Source organism: Vicugna pacos, chromosome X (genome assembly GCF_048564905.1).
Source record: "Vicugna pacos chromosome X, VicPac4, whole genome shotgun sequence".
Taxonomy (NCBI): Eukaryota; Metazoa; Chordata; class Mammalia; order Artiodactyla; family Camelidae; genus Vicugna; species Vicugna pacos.
The window spans coordinates 79,431,960-79,455,905 of NC_133023.1; the positions used below are offsets into that span (position 1 = coordinate 79,431,960).

A 23,946-nucleotide genomic window follows, 5' to 3' on the forward strand; every position below is an offset into this window, starting at 1 on the left:
CAAAGAGACAGGCAAGGGTCAGACTGTGAACGGTCTTGAATGCTGCATAAAGGAGTTTAGTCTTCATCCCATATGGGTTTTTTAAGCAGTGGAGCAAATTCTGATCAGATTTGCTCTTTCTTTAATGGTATTCTAGAGACTGGATGGAGGGACAGCCTGGGTAGGAAGTAGGGGCAATCAGGGAACAGAGATGAGAGAAGAAACAAAGTCCCAGGAATGGAGGCTGAGAGCCTGGACTACGACAGGGATGTGGGGATAGAGAGGAAAGAACAAATCTGCAGGGGTGGGGTGTAGCTCAAGTGGTAGAGCACACGCTTAGCATGCATGAGGTCCTGGGTTCAATCCCTGGTACCTCCTCTAAAAATATATAAATAAATAGACCTAATTACCACTTCCCACAAAAAAATTAGTAAATAAAAAAATTTTTTAAAGGTAGAGAGAACAGGAAAAAAAAGAACAAGTCTGCAAATATTTTGAGAATTTGTATCATCAGAACTTCTGAACTGACTGGTATAGGGGATGAAACAGAGGAAGGGACCTGGGAAGATGCCTGGGTTTTGGGCTTTGGCACGGGATGGATGGCGGAGCCACTAAGACAGGAAATAGAGGAAGAAGAGCAGGTTGGAAGGAGAATACCTGTGGTGTTTCTCAAGCCTGAAGTTAGATTTATAGTTGGGGAATGTCTGCATGTCTGGAGCAGGCAGGGCAAAGGAGCCCAGGGAAACAGCCAGAGGAGGAGAACCAGGAAACAGGGGTGTCATGAAGCTCAAAGGAGAAATGGGCATCTAAAAGGAGGGATGCCAGCCATGTTAAACCCAGTGACAGATATGCACTCTGTATGTGTAAGACTGAGGCTTCGGCATTCCGCAAGGCACAACCCTGACCTCAGAAGCCCACGAGCTGGTTGTAAGACAGATGTGAAATTAACAAGAGGCAGTATGACAGTGGTGAATAATCATAATAAAAACAACAGTAATAGAAAACAGAACACAGCATTTACCATGCGTCAGGCACTGTTCGATGTACTTTACATATATGAGCTCACTGACTCCTCACGACACCCTATGAGGCAGGTATTAATCCTCTTCTCATTTTACAAATGAGAAATCAGATTCAGACAGGCAAAGGCACTTGATCTGAACCCACAGTCTATCTGAATCCAGCAACTACATGTAGCGTGGTCATGATGATGCCTGCCTGCCTGCCTGCCTGCCTGCCTGCCTAGTTTTCAATGCCAGTTTCAACTCTACTGCAGGGGTGCCTAACCTTTTTGGTGCCAGTGATCCTTTGGGCAGTTTGGGTCCCCCTCTTAGAATACATCTTTTAAGCATATAAAATAGAAGCTATGGGGTTATAAAGGAAGAAAATAATGTCAAAATATATTTTTTAAAAATATTTTAAAAGATAAGTGTTAAATTTTGAGGTAATGATGAAGTGTGATTTTTCAAGGTATGTGCAACAGCTGTAATGAGAAGAAAATATCTGTGATTTACATAAACAACACAGCAATACCGCTAATGCAATTGTAGGTTGCTGCCTGTGATTCTGAACGAAAGGAAATGCTGCATTTCAGTTGGAGTTAATGCAGGTGAAGACGTGATTTTTTTTTTCCTCATCTGAGGTCACGGGTCCTATAAATCTACTGAACTTTGTGAGGATTCAATGAGATCAAGATCATCTTGTAAAACTCGTACCCAGTGCCTAGTTCATGGAAAGTGCACAATAAATGTTACTCTGTAAGATGCAGAATAGGGTATGTGAAATGTGCAGCGTGTGGATATACAGGCACTCATTCATTCAGCCCCAAAACATCAAGAACAGAAGAAAACCTCCTGTTCTTGAGACAGGCATGTAAACAGACACGTAAGAAGTTCAGCAACAGAGTACTTACAGAGGGCTGCCTGGAGGTGGCTGCTGAGGTGAGTTTTGAAGAAGGACTGCTTTCCAGGCCAACAAGCTAGAGATGGGCATTGCTGGCAGAAGTCATGGCATTTTCAAGAGCACAGAGGAATGAAAGTTGCACAGTAAACTCAGGGGACTCTAAGAATTTGGGCATCACCAGAGTGTGGAGTACCAGGACAGGAGGAGCATGAAGGGAAAGGGGTAGGGCCAGGTGACACAGATCTTTTGTGACCCTGGAATTCTGCACTGTGCTCTGGGGACAAGGGGGAGCCACTAAAGGTTTCCAAACAAGGAAATGCTATGACCCAATTTGGGCTTTAGAAAAAACTTTGGAAGCTGCAGGAATGGGCTGTTAGTGGCAGTTGGGGAGGCTGGAGGCAGATTGGCCACACAGGGCCAACTGTCATGGTGGCAGTAAGGTTGCTGCCCTCCAGATGGTGGAAAGGGGATAGACTTGCGAGCCATCTAGGAGGGAGGAGGAGGAGAACATGGTGATCTCTACACAGCACCGGCACGATGTTTTCCATGAATAGATCGGACCGTGCCGGACTATCTGATAAACAGTATTGGGACAAATAAGAAACCATCCGGAAATAAAGTTAGACCCTTTATCTCACATTGCATACCACGATAAAATCCAAGTGGAGAGAAGACGCAAAGGTATGTATGTATGTATAAATAAATATATCAATCAACCTACTAATATAGCAGAAGAAAATATGGGATTTATTTTTTATGACCTTGGAGTGGGGAAGGGCTTATCTGGCCATGACTCGCAGTTCGGAAGCCATAAAATAAAAGACTTAAATTACATAGAAATATAAACATCCTACCTGGCAAAAATCAATCACAAGCCAAGTTAAAAACCAAGTGACAAAAAAAGTGGGGAAAATATCTGTAGCTCACATCACAAAGGGCTAACTCCTAATACCGATACAGAGCTCGTAGCACTCAACTTTGTAGAAAAGACCAACAACCAGAGGAGAATGAGCACGAGAGGAGCACAGAGCTCAAGGACAAGGAAACCAAATCCCAATTTCAACATGTAAAAAGAGGCTCAGCCTCACTCAAAATAAGAAATATAAATTAAAACGGAATCAATATACCATTATTTTTACCCACCAGATAGACAAAAATGTGGAAAGGTGGGAAATACACTGTTTTGGTGAGGCTGTGTGGAAACAGACACCCTTCCACGTTGCTAGGGAGCATTTAAATTGGTGTAACTTTCATGGGTTTGGAAATATCCAGCAAAACTACAAACGTATATACTGTATGACTCAGCAATTCCACTTGGGGGGATTTCTCCTTTAGATACACTTGCACGTGGGCAAAACAGCATAGGTTCAAAGTCGTTCAGTGCAGTGTTATCCATATTAGCAAGAGATTGGAAATGGCCTGTCTACTAAGAGGAGACAGAATAAATAAATAACGGAAGAGTTGTAGCCATGTGTTTTGCCTAACAGCCATACCACTGAGTTCAAATCCTGGGTTGGCCACTTACTACTTGTGTCAGTTTCCTCGTCTGTAAACTGGAGGTAACAGTGACACCTACTGAGAAGATCATGGGAGGGATTCGATGAATGAATGTGTGTGAAGAGCTTGAAACAAGCCTGGCAGCGCCATTAGTGCCACACAAAGTGTTGCTGTTTTGGTACACTGTATTTTCTCATCCACACGACAGACAGAACACATGCTGCTGCGAAAACGAGCGAGGAAGCTTCCTAAGGGCTCACTTGGAAAGCTCTCTAAGAAACAGTGTGAAGCAAAGCAGTAACAGCCACCACCACAAAACAGTTGTGTGCTGCGCTATTTGGGGATGTGTGTCTTAAGAAGGAAGAAAATATTTTAAAAATATATTTCTATATGCCAAAAAAAAAAAAATCTGGGAGGATAGGGAGAAAACAAAAATGGTGGCTACTGTGGAGTTGTAGGGGGCGCTGTGTGGATGGCAGAAGGGGTGGGAAGGTGTTTTTTTTTTCCCTTTTACAGAATGGCTTTTGTACCTTAGATTTTGAGCTATATAAATGAATTATACAAGAAAAGAACCAATAGGAAAAACCAGCTGATGGTACGCCCCTTCTTAAAGCTTTCACTGGTTTTCTGTAGCTAAGAATAAAGGCCAAACCCTTGACCACAGAGCCCTCCGTATCTGAGCCGTGCCTGCCTCTCACACCAGTGTCATCTGCGCCCCCTCCTCCTTCTGGCACTTATGTCATTTTGTCCAGTTACAAGGGTTCACCTCCCCTAATCCTACATTTGCCTAGTCAACTCCCACTCATCCTTCAGATCTCAGTTGAAATGTCACTTACTCAGAGAACTCTCCCCAGAACCTCCAAAATAAGTCAGCCTGTTTGGCTCCAAGCTCTCATAAAAGCATGTTCTTCTCCTTCAGAGGATTCACCTCAGTCCTAATTACACCTGCATCTATGTGATCATTCAACTCACATCTGGTGCCCACACTACACTGGGAATTCTAAGGGGAGGGGTGAGCTCTGATTTTCACTCATCTGGGCACCCCAAGTGCCAGTGCAGAGCCCAGAAGAAAGAAGACACTCATGTTGCTGGGGTTTGAATCTTTGTGTCCCCTGAATTCATACAGTGACATTCTAGCCCCCAATGCGAAGGTACTGGGAGGTGGGGCCCTTGGGGGGTACTTAGGGCACAAGGATGGAGCCCACATGAATGGGGCAAGGATCTTATAAAAGCCACTCCAGAGGGATAACTTCATCCCTTCCAGCTCATGAGGGCTCAGCGAGAAGGGGTGGGCTGTGGACCAGGAAGAGGGGCGTCACAAAAAGGTGACAATGCTGGCAAGTGATTCTTGGACTTCCAGCCTCCAGAACCATAAGCAATACATTTCTGATGTTTATAAGCCACCCAGTTGGTGGTATTTCATTACAGCGTCCCAAGTGGATACAGACCTATGTGTGAGATGAATGGATGAAACAGATGCGGGGGGCAGGGGATGATTCCCATGTTCTAGCTGGGTGACTGGGTGGTACCATCTGTCAAAAGCCACAGGAGGAAAAAGTAAGTATGATGAGGAAAAGGAGTGCACCTGGATCTGCTGGGTTGGGGTGTGCTCAGGACATTCAGGTGGAGATGTCTGAGCAAACCATATGAAACGGAAGCCCCTAAATCTGGGCCGCGGGTGGTGACGTGGCAGCTATCAGAACACACACTGGTGGCTGCAGTGTGGAAGCACGTGAGACCAAGCCCAGAGGAGCAGAGAGGGAGCCCAGAACGCAACTCGGAAAGTCACCATCCCAGCGGAAAGAGGAAGGAGAACTCCTGCAGGGGACTTGGGAAGGCCTGGCCAGTGAGGTGGGCAAGCCAGGACAGGGGGAGACACAGAGTCCTGAGAGCGGAACAGCCCAAAAAGGAGTGGTTCACAGCATCCCACATAGCACAGAGTGCGAGCAGGATAAAGCCCGAGAGGCAGTCATTAGATTTGGTCACGTAGGTGTTACTGGCGATCTTTAGAAGGGCTGTCTCTGTGAAGACGCGGGCAGTGCGGGTAGATGTCAGCAATGTCCTGATAAAGGGATGGTATTTGAGAAGAGGGCTCATCAGATACAGACAAGCATCAAAGTTATGTCCTATTCATGAGGGGATTTCAAATGATAAACATTTCATTTTTAATTTAAAAGTTATATATGTATAGTGTATTAAACTAGATAACCAGAGAACTAAATTCAGGATTTCATGGAGACTATAAAGCTTCTCTTAAAAACAAATATATTTTCAGGAAAAAAAATCAATATTTAATATTACATAGATAATACAGGTGGTTACATGGATAAGGCAGAAATTATCATGTTCAAAGAAGTGAAATTTAGGAAATATTGTTGGGACTATTTTTTTTAAGATGCTTAGCTGTGAAGGGAAGATGAAAGACAGAGTTGTGTGGAGTTGGACGAAGTTTTTCAGAATAGGGAAGACTTCTACATCCTGAAAAGCCAGGAGTGAAGAAGGAATTGAAGATCCAGGTAAACAGTGGACGAATTGATGGAATGAGGTTCCAGAGGAGGTGGAAGGGATGGGAGGTAACCACACCAGGGCCACGTTCGGGAGGAACACCACTTCCTCCAAAATGGGAGGGAGGAACGTAAGGATGGGTGCAAGCAGAGACACTTATTGAGCGGAGAGAAGTAGCTGAAGGAATTCCCACCTGAGAATCTCTATTTTCTCAGGCACTTATTGGGAAAACATCTACTGAGAGTGGAGAGGACAGGAAATTTGAAGAGACTGGACAGGAAATTTGGGAAGGCGGTAAAGCTTTAGCACATGATTTCTGAGAGCAATGTGTGGAGGGGCTGGTGAAAGACAGAAAACAAGTGTTGAGAACACAATTAGAATAGAGACCATGGAATTTCAGTGGCCCAAATCTGAATGACTTGAGAGATTTCCTCCAGTCGGCCAAGACTGGGCACAGCCATTGGACACAAAAGTTCCAATAATTGGCCATAAAGGTACAAGCTAACTGGAAAAAAGAGGAGGTTGAAAGGAGTAGAGATCTGGGTCAAAGAAAGGGACAGATAGAGGCTATGATCTCAAATAGAGGCATTTTGGGGAAAGGAAGGAGACGAAGTCCAGGTGGCTGAAGAGAAGGCAATGCAGAAGTCACTGTAGTTAAGAAGCCCAGACCTTGTGGGACGAGTGGTCCTCACCGGAAGGCTCTCACGATGCTGGCTGGAGTTGCAATGAAAGTACTGAGAGAGCCACAGGCCAAAGGCACCAAGGAATGCGGGGACAGTGACCAAGAAGTTAGGTGGTGGTGGTGGTGGTAATGGGAAAAAAAAGTGAAGAGAATAGTAAAGGAGAAAGCACTCTCACATAAGCTAGAGACAAAACAATGGTCTAGAAGAGACTGTGGAGAACCGGGGGCAGATGGGACTGAGCAGAGAGAGCAGCCCCCATTAGAGGGAGTTTCAAGGGACAGATAGGAGAACTCTGTGTTTTGTGAAGAGCTGGGGTGGTTATAAAAAATATAGTTCCAGGTGGCTAAAGCCAGAGTTGGGAGGAAAGGAAACAGAAATAGAGCCAGGATGGAGGGAGAAAAGAGCAGTGAGGACAAGGGGGGTCATATTTACTATGGTGGCGCCAGGGCTGCAGGAACGAGGGAGGAATGGGACTCCCTCTCAGCGCCACTCGGTCACCCCCAAACCACAAGAGAAGCAGAACCACGCCTTCCAGGGAAAAAAGGCTCCTGGGCCTGGTAGGTACTAAAGGAGAGCTATCTGGCCTTGTGTAAAAACTCTTGAGCCAGTTATTTCTGGAAAATTACAAGACTTGTAGGGAAGAGAAGCCCAAAATCCTCAGCTTTTTTGGTTTCCAGGGAATATTCTTCCCAATGTTTACTCCAGATCCACGCCCCCTCTGTGTGGAGGTCTGAAGGTGAAAGCAACCTCAGGAAATCCAGATTGTTTTCTCTAAACGCTCACCATTTCCCCCAAGTGAACAGCAGGTGGCAGCAAAGACCCAGAAAGGAAGGTGAGACCAGCCAAGCGCCTAGAAATGGTGGAGGGAAGGTGAGCTAGGCTTCAGAAATGCCATCAAAGCTCTCACAGATGCCTCACACCTGTCTGTCTTCCCCCTCACACAGGGGCTCCCTGCGGAAGGGCTGGGCCTGCCTGGTTCAGCCTGGATTTCCTAGTACAAATGCTTGGCACACAATAGGTGCTAAACAAATCCAGGCAGACCTCGAAGATATCATGGGTTCGGTTCTAGACTGCTGCCATAAAGTGATGGTCACAATAAAGAAAGTCATATGAATTGTTTTGTTTCCCAGTGCATATCAAAGTTGTGTTTACACCATACTGTAGTCCATTAAGTGTGCAATAGCATTACATCTAACCACACAATGTACATATCTTCATTAGAAAATACTTCACTGCTAAAAAATGCTAACCATCCTCTGACAGTGCAGGGTTGCCACAAACCTTTAATTTGTTTTACAAAAAATGCAATAAAGCAAAGTGCAGTGAAATGAGGTATGCCTGTCCGTGCTGAGTGACTGGCTGAAGCAGGACAGGTGGGAGGAGTCTTTTAGGACTGTGCGGTATGCGGAAAACTGCACTGACTTGCGAGAGAATCAAGGCCAGGCTTTGAATCCAAGCTGTGGGCAAGGTACCTAACATTTCAGAGCCTTGATATTTTTCTTTCCTCCATTTAGAAGGAAGATTTTTCACCAGGTTAGCTGTGATGGGAAAGTACATAAAACATGCCGAGTACACAGAAAATAGTCAAGAAAAAGTAGGCATTGGCAGTCCCTGTGGTTGTTATTACTGTTACTATTATTAACAGCCTCTTTTCTGGGCCAGGCACCAGAGGAGAGGGGAGAGAGTCACTAACAGTAAAAACTAAATTGGAAGTAAGACTTGGAATCCCTACTTCGTTAGCTTAGCTCCTCCCAACAGTGCAGCAACAGATTCAGGAGAAGGCTGCCTGGAATTGGCCACTTCGAGACAGTGCAGCTTCCCAGACGGTGGGGTTTTTTGAGGAGGTGGGGGAGATGAAGGTTACTTGGCATTTTTCAAGTCAGACCAGTCTTGCTCATCTACCTGACAGATTTTTATGGCGGCTCAGAGCACAAATAGGTTTAACTAACAGCCGTACACACTTGGGCAGGAACCTGCATCGCACACCTCAGAAACCGGAACCACGGGTGCTGGGGGTCTGGAGTCTTGGGACAGCCGCCTGCCTGGCTCCCTTCAGAATGAGTGTATCTCCCAGACGTAAGTTATTAGGAAGCTATTTCCTGTGCCACAGGGGACAGACCTGAGAGATGTCACAAGTCTCCTGGATTTTGGAACATCTGACTTCTCTTAAAGCTCAGTGGGGAAGAGTGTGTTTAGAGCAAATTAGAAGGAAGTGCTCTTTGATGCTGTGAGACCAAGTGGCTGCACGGGGTAAAAACAGCCTCAAAGAATATTTAGACATGTCCCAAGAAAGAGTTCTAATTGATAGAAACCAGGGACAAGGGCCAATCTCTTGACTGTAGGTAGAGAGACAGGAGAGCAACATGTTCCTGGGTTGACTGGTCCTTGAGGCTACCTCATGCCAGAAGTTCTGAACATTTGCTAGAATTCCTGAGTTTGGGGTCCATGTGGCTTTATGTCATTTTTAATGTGAAGAAATGAAACCCTTGCTGCCTGGGCTGAGGTGGGTCTTCCAGAAAAATCCCAGCGGCCCAGATAGAGAGGCTGGTGGCTAAGACCAGAAAAGTATGTCTTCCAGGTCTAGGGCCTTTCGGGAAGGTAAGAACACTGAGAAGCAGGGCTCTCACAACTAGCCTAGAAGGGACAGGAATGCACCTTCCCTTCTGTCTACTACACAACAGAGGGAGGGAATCGTTTAAGGGCTGGTGGTCGCTCTCTCGTGACCAAATAAAGATTTTCGATGGTCTGTTTTACATGAAGGTCGCTGCTCTTTCACCTGCCTCTTTCCTCAATCCCATAATCCCACAGCTCCTGGACTCTCACCCCTTTCAATATCTTCTTTGGTTCTGAAAGGATGGATCTAATGAGCAAAAGCACAAGGCCCTTCTCTTCTACCCTGTAATGCACAGAGCCCAGGGCAAGGCACAGGCAGGAGGGAGTGACAGAGTGTGGGGGGCTCTGTTCAAGCCTCATGCCACCACCCACCACGGACGAAGAGCCCAGGGCCTAGGCACTAGGCCAGGCCATCAGCAGCCCCGAGCACCCCCGCACAAAGGATGGTCCTGAAAAGCCGCCAGGCTCTTTGTGGGCTCGTCCATACCCATTTTCCCACTGCCTGGTGTCTGGCATAAAACCCGCTGCAGAGATGCAGCTAGGCAGCAGCTCAAGATCCTGATAGGCACCCCAGAGGGTGTGACTCCCCCAGACAGCAGGGAGCGGCGAGAGGCGTGCAGGTGGCAAAGGGGTGTGGTTTGCTGACCTTACCTCCTTTCCACAACAGGTAGATGGGCACCACGTAGAGCATAACATGCTGAATGTAGTAAATCTCCAATTCAAAGGGGAGCTGTAAGGACAGGGGAGAGAGAGGGGGGTTTTAGAGCAGGAAGCACTCATTCCTAAGTGGATCACCCTTGCTCTCAGGGACTCCCACCTTAGCAACCCCCTGCACTTCGACCAACTCCCTTCACAATTAGAGCAAAAAGAATGGAATACTTAGGACCTAGGCCAACATCTTCCCAAGAGTATTTTGCAGAGATGGTACTTGAAAAACGTTCCACTCAGAAAGTTTGGTTAAAAATTTAAGAAATGTTACATACAGTCTATCCCCTTGGAGATTCACCATGTATATTAGTGGTAAATTAAGGACCTTTGCGGTCTCAACAAGTAAGAAGCCTGCTTAACATTATTTATCTAGTGTTTCTCAAACTTATTTAGCCAGTGCCTTGGTAAAAAAAAAAATAGCACTTAGTATCCTACAGAATATACTTGAAGAAACACCACCTTATGTCACTTCCTGCTCCGGTGAGTAGGTGACGGATGACTTAAAAGCTTATTTTTCATCTGACATGAAGAACATATGCGGTAGGATTTATTAGTCCCAATTTCCAGATTTAAAAAAAAATAGATTGCTAGGTTAGGTCTAGATCCAAGAATAAAGAGTTTCTCCACGGGATACTTGGGTTCAGTCCAGAGTTAGCCCGACTTTTGGGTGAAGACCAAGCGGCTGGGCCAATCATGGCAGGGCTTGCCAAAAAGAGCGCCCCCCTCCCCTTCCACCCAACACGCCCACTCATTCACTCCTGTTTCCCCTCTCTCTTAAAAGTGGAAGGTCGAAATTACCAGAGCAGGGCAGTTTCCACCTGGCCTGGGGACCTTGCTATAGCAGTGTGGCCTGGCAGCGGGTGGAGAGTGGAAACAGCTGGACGGCTAACTCAGTTCCGGGAAAAGAACTTCAGCTGCTGGCGAGAGGCCTGGCCTCTGGGGCTTACATAGCCCTACACACACACACACACAGACACACACACACCCCCAGGGGAAGCCCAGAGAGACAAGGACACCCAGGACAAGGGTCAGCTGCCCCCCTGTGCCCTACCGGGTGAGCACAGAACCAAGCCTGTGAGCTCCTGAGAGAACACAGTTCTGGGCTTCCTGGCCCAGGAGCCCAAGCCTGCCTTGCGCCAAGAGCTGAAACCAAAAGATGGCAGAGCTCCCAGAATGGGAGCTGGGATGACTGTGGACCTTGGACAGAGTCACTGGCTCTGGCTCTTGAAAATAAAAACTCACGCAGAAGGGAAATTTCCCACGGACCCAGATGACGCTCGACTATGCCCACAGAAGGAAATGTAAAATCCCAGGAAAATAAATGAGGTTCCAAGCGTCTCTGTAGACCTTGCGGAATAGCTAAAAGAGGTCACGAGGTTTCACAACGGGCATCGGCAGCAAGTCACTTTGAGCTCCCAGCCAGGTCCCAAAGCAGCACCTGTGCCGAACCCTCAGACTCCAGCAGCTATTGACCTACGTGGGCTCACAGGGCCCACTTGATCCTCCCTCCCTCCCAGCCCTCCTAGAAAGCAAACTCCCCACCTGCATGTCCAGGGAGGCAGTTCAGCATTGTGGCCACAAGCAAAGACTTGGGAGTCTGTGAAAATCCCTGTTCTAGATTTGATTCTGCCACTTAATAGCCCCGTGGCCTCAGGCAAGTCACTTAACCTCTCCACCCTAGTTGCGGCACCAGTAACATTCAAATAATTTTGTTATAAGATAGGGATCATTTTTTTAAAGTTTCACCATCACAAACATTTGTAGAGTACTCACTGTGTGCCAGGAACCAAGCACTTTAGTTAAAGTTCACCTGTAACTGTTCCAATTAACTCCATTTTAGAGATGAGAAACTGAGGCACAGAGAAGTTAGATTAACTTACCCAAGGGCACACGACTCATTCGATGACAGAGCCAAGATTCTAACTCAGGCAGTCCAGCTCCAGTTTACAGCCTTTGTCCGTACACTCCGCTACCCTACGCCCGGCTCCTTCCCTCCCGCAAAAGCCTGAGGCCTGGGAGATGCGCAGTGGGGACCCATCTCCACTGCGCATCTCCACTGCGCAAAGGAGATGCGCAATGGAGATGCGCAGTGGCGAGGAGCCCTAACAACGGGCGTGGTAATGGGCAGCAGGATTAGCAATCCTCTTCCACCTGGGGACCAACAGCCCCCCACTCCCCGTTCCCATGTCCCCACCCTAACAGCCGGCTCCCTCTGCCCCACCGTGGCCCCAGGCCCTGCACCACACAGTCACCAAGCCTGGCCCGCAGTACAGGCCTCCCAGCTCCCGCTGGGGTTCTAGACACCTCCTGCACAGATCTCAGCAGGGGTGGCCAGGAGACTGCCTCCGAGACAGTGCCCTTCCTCTGAGGGCTTACTCGCCGCCTATTCCAAGAGTTCCCTACCTCGGTAGGTCACAGAGAGTGTTCCACTAGGTGTGGGCAGCGCTGACAGCCAGGGCCAGGGAGGAGAAAGTGTGGGAAAACAGGGAGAGGAAGTGAAGGGGTTGCAAGAGAAGGGGGCAACAACAACAACAAAAAATCCCCACAAGTGGCAGGAAGAAGGGAGCTGAATGCGAGCAAGAACCTACCAGTGGTCATTTAGTAACAAAGAATATTTAGTAAGTACTTCGGCACCAGGCTCTGCATTACTTTCACGTTAAATACTTTCAAGTGTGTTAGCTCACTTAATGATTGCAAGGTTCCTGTGAAGCAGGGACTATGATCATCCCCATTTAACAGATATGGAAAGCAAGGCACAGATATGTGGAATAACATCCAAAGAAGAAACGGCAGGGAAGAGATATGGGGGTAAAGGACATCCAGCAACAGAGCAGAAAAAAAAAAAAGCAGCTTTCTTTACCGAGCCCTGAATCTGGGCTGAGTCCCAAGAACTTTCTCTCCCCATCCTCTTTTCCCCATTTTATAAATGCTATCTGTAAAATGTCGTTCTTCCCCACTCCCCAAAGAAGTTCTCCTTGGCTAACTCATCTCTCGTACAGAACTCACATCTGGAACTCCACTCTAATGTACATATCCGGGCTCCTTTTCAGCTGGAGGATTCCCGAGGCTTTAGACAAAAAGTCCTACATCACTGCAATTGAAAGCCAAAGCAATAAAAAATGCTTTAAGCGACATAGGTCATAACTTCCTTCTCACGTCCAAGTTAACATCTTTTTTTGGAATCAGAAGAACAGACTGGTAAAGGTCTCTAGGCCTCTGGAGTCAGACGGCCTGAAACATGAGGTGCACGGGGTCCTTCTGGGGCAGGACCCCAGGCCTCCTTCCTCCCAGCCCTCCACCTTGACAGCCGCACCACCACTCTGCCACGGAGACCACCGATCCCAGTGGGCCCCGCATCCCTGGTGACTCCAGTCACCCTAAGAAACCCAAGAGTCCCAGGTCACCACCCAGTACAGAAACTCTAATCATCCCAATGCTGAAAACCCTTCCAGCTCCATCCTCTGGAACCCACTGACCATCATTAGCGAAATCCCCTCTATCTTCAAACTCTTCTCTGAAACATCTCTTCACCTTCTTACTTTGACAAAACCCCGGTCCCCTCTCTGAGGACACTGCTATCCCTACAGCCCTCTCAAGTTGTGGGTGGTTTGCCTCCCCTGTCGTCTTGTTCCACTGGGCCAAGAGGGGACCTGTCTGCTCTTCACTGCTGCTTCGAAACTTCTGTCTCCTCCAGAACATTCTCTTGGCCCCCTTCCTAGCCACTCCCCTGATCTGAAAGTCATGTCACCCAGTCTACCACCCACTACTCTTTTTGTCCCACTTAACTACAGATCCTCCCTGTCACTGCTTTCCAACATACCTTTGTCAAAATTCCTATGTCTTCAGCATTTAGCAATACTCTAGTCTCTCAATGTCTTGACCTCCTTTTCCCTCAAGATCTCACCTCCATCTCACTTCAGCCCTTTATTCCCAGGATCACACCTGTCACTACCAGCACCTACAACCCTTCCATAAACCATCACGCACCCCACTCTCCAACCACCACCAGCCAACCACCACCTACCAACTCACCAGCGCCTCCTTATACCCCAACCCGAGCAATCCTCCAACTTCACTGGGACCTCCACCTCTTGATCACTGACCTCACCAACCTGACATCCTCATTTCTGTGCCTGCCCATTACTCCCTTCCATACAGTCTCAACTCTCCTTACACTCTCCCTTTTTCCTCCTTGTCTCCAAAAACCATATTCCTTGTTAAATCGAACTCTCTCCCTTCATGCCCCTCTACCACGCAATTAAGTACAGCTGGAGAAAAAGATAAGCCTGTGCTGTTAATCCTTTAAATTCATGACTGCAAATTGTGAGTGGGCCCTTAATGCAACTCAGTCCATTCACTCTTCTCGCTCCGACTATTCCTCTATTTCACAACTTCTCCTGGGTTTCTCAAACTTTCCCCCATCCGCCCTCTCAGCTGGTGCTATGACTTTCTATTTCTTTCGGGGAAAGGGAGCAATCAGAAGAAAACCGATGCCCCTCTTCCCCACCTGCTGAGAGTCACTGGAGAGGCTAAAACAGGTCTTCATGATCAGGTCAACTTCGATGCGTTCAGTGTCATAATACGCATATTTCACTGTCAGCGGTGTGAACATCACCCCCATGGTCCTCCCAGGAACACCCACTGACCATCATACGGCCCTATGTCAGCACTTGTGTGTGGCCAGTGTGAGAACCTGGCAGAGATGCTCAAAAAACTATGGGAATGTGGGTCTGGATCTCAAGGAGGCTGGAGAAGATGACAAGAGTTGAAAGGCAAATGATATATATGTATATAAAATGCAAACGGGGAAGAGTAAAAGGACGAGATTCTAAGAGGCAAGTACTGACATATTCCTTAAGCACCCCAACAGAACACCTGAGCCACCCCGCCTGCAGACCCCTGGTCCGTGGTGCTCTTTCAAGAGGGAATGGGTGGCAAGAAATGGAAGTCGTAACTCAAGGGAATATTGATAGAAAGAATGGGAGAGCCTTGAACATATTTATAGACGGAGGGAAGGAGCCAGTGGGGAGAGGGAGGCTGAAGCAGCAGGCAGGGCAGGGGACACTGGCTGATGAAGAGGCCCCAAAGCAGGCAGGAGAGGTGTGACCCAGAACACACAGAACGGTTAGCCTTGGGCTCCAGGAGGTAAGGAGGGACAAACTGGCAGAACTGAGGACAGCCTGAGGGAGGAACATGCTGGAAGTGGAGGCAGCTTACAATCAGGAGCTCCCACTACCCGGCTGGAGACTCGTGTGACCAAAAGGGTCTGTGGCTGATGATGAACTGCAAAGTGAGCATGCGTGGTTACAAAGAAAGGACCCCGCTCCCAACTCAGCCCCAGACTGCAGCTCTCCAAAGAAATCAGGGCATCAAAACAGATCATTGCTACAGTCAGAATGCTTGTGTCCCCCTAAATTCCTGTCCGATGTGATGAGATTAGGAGGTGGTGCCCTGAGGAGGAGATTAGGTCAAGAGGTTATCAGAGGCCTCAGAGAGCTCCCTAGCCCGTCTCACCCCAAGAGTTTTCCCTGGACCATGCCAGCACCCTGATCTCAGACTTCCGGCCTCCAGAACTGGGAGAAATCAACTTCTGATGTTTATAAGCCACACATCCTATGGTATTTTGTTCCAGGAACCGGAACAGACTGAAACAATCATCCATCTCCCTTAGAGGGGAAAGGGAAGAGAAGAGGATGCAGGCTTTGGACATATTCCTGCCAACTGAGTTTGGCTTTGGAACACTTCATCTTCATTAGCTGACCATGGACTTCTGCTGTGGCTACTGGCGCCACAAACTCATTGGGACTAAATACTACTCATTAGAGGAGCCACAAAAGGGAGGCCCACAACCTAAAATCAACCGCCAACATGTTCACAGAACAAAACAGCACACTGCCATGAAAAACAACAGGTGCCACGAGAAAACACTCAGACGAATCCAGAATGTGGAACATTCTGCGAAACCACTGGCCCAGATTCATCAAAATGTCAATGTCATGAATGAGAAGTTGGGGGGGACTGTTCCTAGATTTTAAAAAGTAAATCAACAAAACCTGAAGAGACAGAACAATCAAAAGCAATCTTAAAAATTCAGTGAATCCTGATTTAAAAAAAAAAAGCTAGAAAGACATTCTTGGGACAATTGGGGAAATTTGAATATAAAAAGATGATTAGATAAAGCAGATAGTATTATAGGATTGTTGATCACTTTCTTGAGTGTGATTATGGTATTGTGGTTGTACAAGAGAATGTCCTTTTCCTTAGGAGCTGAGGGCTTAAGTATTTAGAATGGGTGTCAAGATGTCTGCAACTTTTTAGGAAATGATTCAGCAAACTTAGATAAAGAGAGAGAGAGACAAAAAATAAATATGGAAAAACAGCGATTGTTGACTCTAGCTGTAGGGCATATGGTCATTGTTTACTGTGCTCAATGCTTCAGTATGTTTGAAAATTTTTATAATAAAAAGTTGGGAAATTTTTAAACGTAAATAAATTTAAATAAGGTAAATCTGTATGAACTAATTTGGAAAAATCCTAAGGTGTATTAACTGGAAGAAAAAACGGTGCAGTCATTTTGGAGAACAATTTGTCAATATTTATAAAAAGTGTTAAATATCCATTCACTTTGACTCACAGACTACACTCTTCAGAATTTATACTAACAGAGATACTGGCACACATGCACAAAACTGTATAAAGATGTTCATTACAACATTAGTTGTAATTACAAAAAATATCTAATAACAAAAAAGCTAACTGAATGCCCATTGGTAGGCAAGTCATAAAATACTCTGGAAGAATAACTATGCAACCATTTACAAAAAAGGAGGTACAGCCATTTGTAGGTAAAACTGAGCAAATCTATACTGAACAAAACATGATCCTTTTTGTAAAAGAAAAAGGGCAGATCAGTCTTTGTATTTTTAGATGTCTGTCAGTGTATCGTAGGACTGGGATGATATTTACCAAACTGGGCAGGGAAACAGGACTGGGGAGGACTGGTTGGGACAGGGAAGGGGAGACCTTGACTTAGATTCTATATATTTGTATAGCTGGATTTTTACAGTAAATGAAGGTATTCATTTATTAATCATGTAGCTAAGAATTTAAAAGTCAAAGAGAGGTCAAAAGAGGAATGTACTCCTTAGCATCAATTACCTCTGGGTAGTGGGTGGGAGAACTTTCATGTTATATTCTTCATATCTGTGTAGTGCAGGAATCCTTAACCAAGAGGATGCATTAAGCTATTAAGGGTGACCAGTGTGAAGTTTTTCTAGTTTGTAAGAACCCCCTCTGTTAGAGTATCTGAGCACATCACAGACCCCCTCTCAAAACCCTTGTTTTCATTCTATCTTCCCTGTGACCCGACTCCCACCCCCGGTATGGACAGATGCCCACAGCCCTACCAGGCACAGGAAATTCTACCTTATGCTCAAGGTTTGAGATGGAGACAGGGAGGGAAGAGCAACTAGGGTGAGTAGTGTGAGGACTGACCCTTCCTTTTGTAGTCCAAACCCTATCAGGACTACTCCCGACTTCATTCTTGGTGCTCAGAGCCCTGGGGAGGGCAGGAGAACAGAATTGTGGTTGCCAGGTAGCTGTCCCCAGTCAGCCCACTAATGTCAAACAAAATATTTCCCAACTTTTTACTATAAAAATTTTCAAACATACTGAAGCATTGAGTATAGTAAACAATGACCATATACCCTACAGCTAGATTCAACAATTGCAGTTTTTCCATATTCATTTTCTCTCTCTTTCTCTCTTTATGGAAGTTTACTGAATCATTTCCTAAAAAGTTGCAGACATCTTGACACTTCTGTTCTAAATACTTCAGCCCTCAGCTCCTAAGGAAAAGGACATTCTCTTGTACAACCACAATACCATAATCACACTCAAAGTGATCAACAATCCTATAATACTATCTGCTTTATCTAATCATCTGTTTAGACTCAAATTTCTGCAATTGAAAAAAAAAAGTTAAAGGAAACTAGTCAAGCTGAGTGAGGCCTTGAAGGATATGCAATGGCTGACTGACCTGAAATTCCACTCAGTCAAGTTCCATCGGCTTGCCAGGTCGAGGCAGGCAGGCCTGGGCAGCTGTGTCTTTCACACCAGAAAATGCATGTGCACAAGAAATTGCACCACCAGAGTAAAATACTGGCAACAACCGAATACCCATCTCAAAGACGATGGAGAAAGACACTGAGGTACGTTTATATGATGGAATGTTACACCACAGTGAAAATGTAACTACAGTTATACTCAATAATGAGGGTGAATCTTAGAAATATAATGTTTAATAAAATAAGCAAATCCCAGAAGACTACATACAACATGATACCCTTTTTGTAAGGATCAAAAAGCAACTAAAATTAAATATCTTACTTAAGGTTATTTTATATATAAAATATTACAGATTTTATTACATACAATATATATTTTATACATGTATATACATAGTGTATATATATATGTGTTTATATTCTATGTATATGAGAGAGAGATTTCTTTTAAAAACAGTAAAGGAATAATAACCAGAATTCAGGCTACTGGTTCACAGCGGTGGGTAAGGATGTACGGTGTGGGGTGGGAGAAGCATGTAGGCTTACATCTGTAAGTTATGATCAATGTGGCTATTTCTTGGGTTGTGTTCATAGTTGTTTATAATATTATCCATAAATAAATAAATGCACTCATGAATAAAATTAAAGCATTATGGAAGAATGTTGAAATTTGTTATGAATCGAGAATTATAAGTATGATCACCTCAATTGTGTGCACCCAAGTTCTGTTTAAAAAGAAAAAGCAGTGGGAGTTTCATTAAAAAACCTGCCCAAGGTCTCAAGGCTGAGCCAGGATGTGAACCCAGGAAACCTGGCTCCAGAATGCATGATCTGAATCCACTGTTGTCTGTTCTACTAACCCTGATGGAAAAGAAACAGGGTCTACTGTTAAGCCTGAAGGCCTGACCCTACACCTAGCTACCACAAAATAGGCACTAGCTGTCCAAGCGGCCCCAGGTGGCTCTGAAGTCACCAAATCCAGATTTACTACTTCTTTAGACTATGCCAAAGCTCAAATTTCATGTGGAAAAAGGAGAGACGATTTGAGTAAACAAGAAGGTACCTCAGGACTTAGAAGTCCAGCCCTGAACGCGTTATTTGACTTTTTACTCAAGGAGGGAAAGTAAATATTTGCGTGGATCTCTCCACAGAACTCAGGGGAAAGGCTAATGACAGAAATTGTTCAAAAGGCCTACAGAGGAACCAGGGCAGCTGTAAGTCAAAAGACAGTCAGCTTGTGTGCAGAGGCCAAACCACACCTACAGAATGACTGAGCCGGGGCTGGCCTTTCTGCTCGGGCTGTATGACAAGGAGCTCCACGAGGGCCTTTTGTGCTGCTGACAGGACCAAGGCCTCATTCCCCTCTGCCTTGGGTTACAGATTACACGCAGAAAATGTAAGCCCAATGGAGTGGGAGGCACAAGAGGAAAGGTACTAAACTGCCGGTCCCTCGTCAGCCCAGGCAGTCTGCATCTATTTGAGTACCTTCAAAGGCCTTGAGCACGAGATGGTTTGAAATAAGGCTAACCCCACACTCACACTAGAGCAAAGAAAGGTACAAACACATCTGAGATTTGGGTCTTAGCCCAGTCAAAACAGCTCAAGGGCACTCGGTACCCAGTCCACTGCCCTCCACCAACCAAGCAGGGAGTCTGGTTAATCTCCTACTCCTTGGGGGCCCTTACTTGAAGGCAACCAGGGGGCCAGGCAGCCATTTGTAAGGCAGGCCTCCTTGCACTAATGCCTCCAACATCTTCCCCTAAACAAGACCCATCAGCTCTGCTACAAGCTAGAGCCAGGTTCATGAATCCCTAAATCTAGGAAAGGCAAATGTGACATGTTCCCTTGAGGCATGACCCTTGAGAAGAGGCCAAGAGATGGTGCTTGACCACCTCCTGACATGAGCAGACTCTGCTCACTTCTCTCTGCTTCTTTTCTCCTCTTCTCTTCCCTTCTGTTTAACTCTCCCATTCTCCATCTCTTCCCAGGCTCCAAGCCTGCTCCTAGGTTTTCTACAAGTACTGAAGGATGACAGAGAGACTCGCAGCAGCTCCTGGCTAGTCCAACACACAGAAAATGTGTAGAATCTTTATTTTCACAGATTTTTTTTTGAGAAAGAATTGTTTTGTCCCACTGGGAAGGGGCCCAGCATACTATATTTTAATGATGTTCCCCAAGTTAATCTGGATGCAGGTGTGCTTAGCCTATACTTGGAGAAATACATACTACAGGAGGCCAGCCTCCAAAAATCTAAATAGTAGGTGTGAAATTAGAATATTTTCTCATAGAAATGATAGGCACTCCCCTGGAAAATGTCATGATAGAGATAATGATGTGACTAGTGTTCAGAACAGCAATAAAGATAATCAAAACAGTAAAAATAATTCATAATTGCTGGTACATAGCACTTCTCTGCTAGACCTAAGTACTTGTGTTAACTAACACAACAACTCTATAAGATAAATGCTATAATTTTCCTTTTTCCAAGGAGGGAATTAAGACATAAAGAGATTAAGTAACTGGCGCAAAGGCTAGTTATAGAGCCTGGATGTAAACCAGGAGATCTGACTCCAGAGTCTACATTCTTACCCACTGACCTACATGACCTCCACGTGTGCTGAGGCCCTTTACAGTACAGAGGTAGCCCTTGATTAACAAATGACTCAAATCCACGATGGTCTGATCCCACTGAGAATAGATAGATGGCTAAACCAAAGAAGAAATATTATCCTACCTCTTCTGTCCCCACTATGTGAGCCCAGATCTGGAATGTTTTCATTACATTGCCATGGGAACTAATCAACACTGGGATCTACCTCCCTGATCCCCCAGACACCAACCTATTCATTCAGATATTTATTGAGCATCTAGTATGTGTCAACGATTATGAACAAGATACAAATGGTCCCTGTCTTCATGCACTTACACATACCTCACTCTAAATGCTGATTTCTAGGAGAACTCAGAAATCAAAAGATGATTTTAATCAGTGTTCCGCACTACTACATATAAAATAAATAAACAACAAAGACCTACTGTATAGCACAGGGAACTATATTCAATTTCTTGTAATAACATGTAATAGAAAAGAATCTGAAAAAAATTATGTATGTATAACTGAATTGCTTTGCTGCACACCTGAAACATTATAAATCAACTACACTTCAATAAAAAACAAAATAAAAAAAATCAGTATTCCAAGGGCTTATGACCACTAATATTAATGTTGTGTTAGCTACCTGATGGGTTATATAGGCTTCCTAATACCTCACAGGACTTAAAAATACTAGACAGACATAAAGCAGGTATTTATCAACTGATACAGAGATATTTCAGGAGAGCACTGAGAATAGATAGATGGCCAAACCAATGAAGAGAATTAGAATGACCTCCTGACTGCCCCCAACAGGAAGGACACAGCCATAAAAGGGTTGGAAAACAAGGCACAGACTTCCATTCCTGGTAATAACAAAAGCTAGGACTTAAAGAGATCTGTGACCCCAAAAAGCCACATCTCACTGTAAAGGTATGTGCTGTAAATACAAATTATCCCACCCCTAGAATGGTAAGGAAAATTCAGTCTCCAATCTTGACAATGAGTTGGGGTAGTAGTAAGGGAAGAAACTAGTTAGTTCCACTAAAAACTTGGAACCACAAGCCAGCCATCATGTGGGTTTGCAGGCTAAATTTACACTACTTGGGTAATCCAAAAATGTTAGGTTGAGTTTTATTTAGCATGATTCCAGACTGGTAGCCCTCAAGTGCCTGGCAAGAACAAAGACAAATCCTCTCTAGAGAAATGCAGGACTCAAAAAATTCCCACAAATAAAATCTTAAGGAAAATAAGTAATGTATAGTAAAAGAAAAATAACAACTATAATATTTAAAATAAAACCTAAACACACAAGGAAATAAGCCAAGAACCAGTAAAAACAGAGCTTCAAGGACCTCAGAATACTTACAGACTATGTTTAATATTTTTGAAAAAAATGAAAAATAATTGAAATTAAAAACTCTATTGAAATTAAAAACTCTATTGAAATTATTTAAAAAATAATTTTTAAAATAATTAAAATTAATTATAAAAATAACTTTAAATAATTTAAAAATTGAAAAACAATTTAAATTAAAAGCTCTATTGATACAGAAGCAACAGCTGAAGGCAGTGAGAATGATCAGAAACCTGATGATAGACATATGCCCACAGGCTTAAAAAGTTCAGACTCTCAAACAGAATAAGCAAAAACAAATCAACCCTGAAACACAGTAATTACTAAAACTGCAGAACTCCAGAGACAAAGAGATCTTAAAACCAATCAGAATGAAGAGATTACTTTCCAAGAAATAAAAGTTAAGACTGACCAATGATTTTTCAAGGCACCAATGGAAGACAGAATATAGTAAAATTACATCTTCATTGTGCTAAGAGAAAAATAATTATGAACCAAGGATTCTATATCCAGTGAAAGTGTCTTTCAAGAATGAAGAATGAATACAAACATTTTTAGGTAAAGAAAAACCAAGAGTTTGTCATCAGCAGATCATCTCTAAAGGGGATTCTCAAAGATATAATTCCAGCAGAGGCAAAGTAATGTTATATGGAAGGTCTGAGATGCAATAAAAAATAGTGAGCCAAGGAAGTGATAATTATATAGGTAAATCTAAATGAACATTTTTATATAAAATAACATATTATTTTTAAAAAAAGCTAAAATAATACAGAATTAAAATACATGACAGCATAAGCATAAGTTGAGGGTGATAAATAGTTAAAATGTTTTAAGGTCCACATGCAAAAGAATAAAGTTGTAACCCTATTTCACATCATATACACTCCTATGGATATACCCAAGAGATTAAAAAAAAAAAAAGTCCACACAAAATGTTGTACATGAACGTTCATAGCAGCACTATTCACAACAGCCAAAAAGAGGAAACAATCCAAACGTCTATCAACAGATGAATGGATAAATAAATATGGTATATCCATACAATTGAATGTTATTAGCCAATAAAAAGGAATGGGTTACTACTAGATGCTACAACATGGATGAATCTTCAAAACATGATGCTAAGCGAAAGAAGCCAGACACAAAAGGACAAACATTTTATGATTAAATTTATATGGAATATCCAGAACAGGCCAATCTATAGAGATAGATACCAAATCAGTGGTTACTCAGGGCTGGTGGCAGTGGGTGCGGAGTGTAGGCCACAGGGATGACAGCTAAACAGTACAGTTTCCTTTGAGGGTTGATAAAAATGTTCTAAAAATTAATTCTGGTGACGGTTGCACAACTCTGTGAATATACAAAAAAAAATCTACACTTTAAATGAGTGCATTTTATGTTATGTGAACTACATCTCAATAAAACTATGACCAAAAAAGTGCTGTAAGATCCCTGTATTATTTGAGAGAAAAGTAAAGATATTGATTGACTCTAGATCTAGGTAAGTATTTCTGTTTACATTGGTAGGATAACCATTAAAAAAAAATAACTGAAAGAGTGTGTATAACTTCTAATAAACCAGTAAAGGGAAAATAGAATGATAAGAAAATACCCAATAAATCCCCTCGAAAGGCTAGACTGAAGCTTAAAAAAAAGACAAAATGCTCCAACCTGGAGTTTACAACCCATATCAAACGGTGGCAGACCAAGTGACACACAGCGGTCACATCTGTGCTTAGAAGCAGGCTCTTCTGTGTGCGCTGGTGTTCGGGATGATGAGTGGAGGCCCCCGCCCTACCTAACCCGCTTCATTAATAAGGTCCCTGGAATAAAACAAACCCCCTGTGGAAGGCCTGGGTCCGCCAAGCAAATACCACCTTGGGAGAGACGTCCCCGCTTTGGTCATTAGAGACCAAAACTTTTTCCTCCAATTAGTTGAGGCCTATGGTTTTAGGTTCTAAAGGAAAATAAGTCATTCTATGCTGAAAAGTCATCTGAATTTTGACACACAAGCTAGTTTGAACTATTATGTAATGGGTTTTT

General features: G+C 44.3%; 1 protein-coding gene across 8 annotated transcripts in view; it reads right to left on the bottom strand.

The window, feature by feature from the left end:
• TMEM164 (transmembrane protein 164) overlaps window positions 1-23,946 on the bottom strand; it is a 148,352-nt gene that overhangs the window by 23,122 nt on the left and 101,284 nt on the right. For all 8 annotated transcript variants that reach the window (XM_031675463.2, XM_072956812.1, XM_072956817.1 and 5 more), the window contains one exon: window positions 9,831-9,909. In XM_031675463.2, the coding sequence (XP_031531323.1) occupies window positions 9,831-9,909 (79 nt within the window). The remainder of the gene's footprint in view (window positions 1-9,830; window positions 9,910-23,946) is intronic.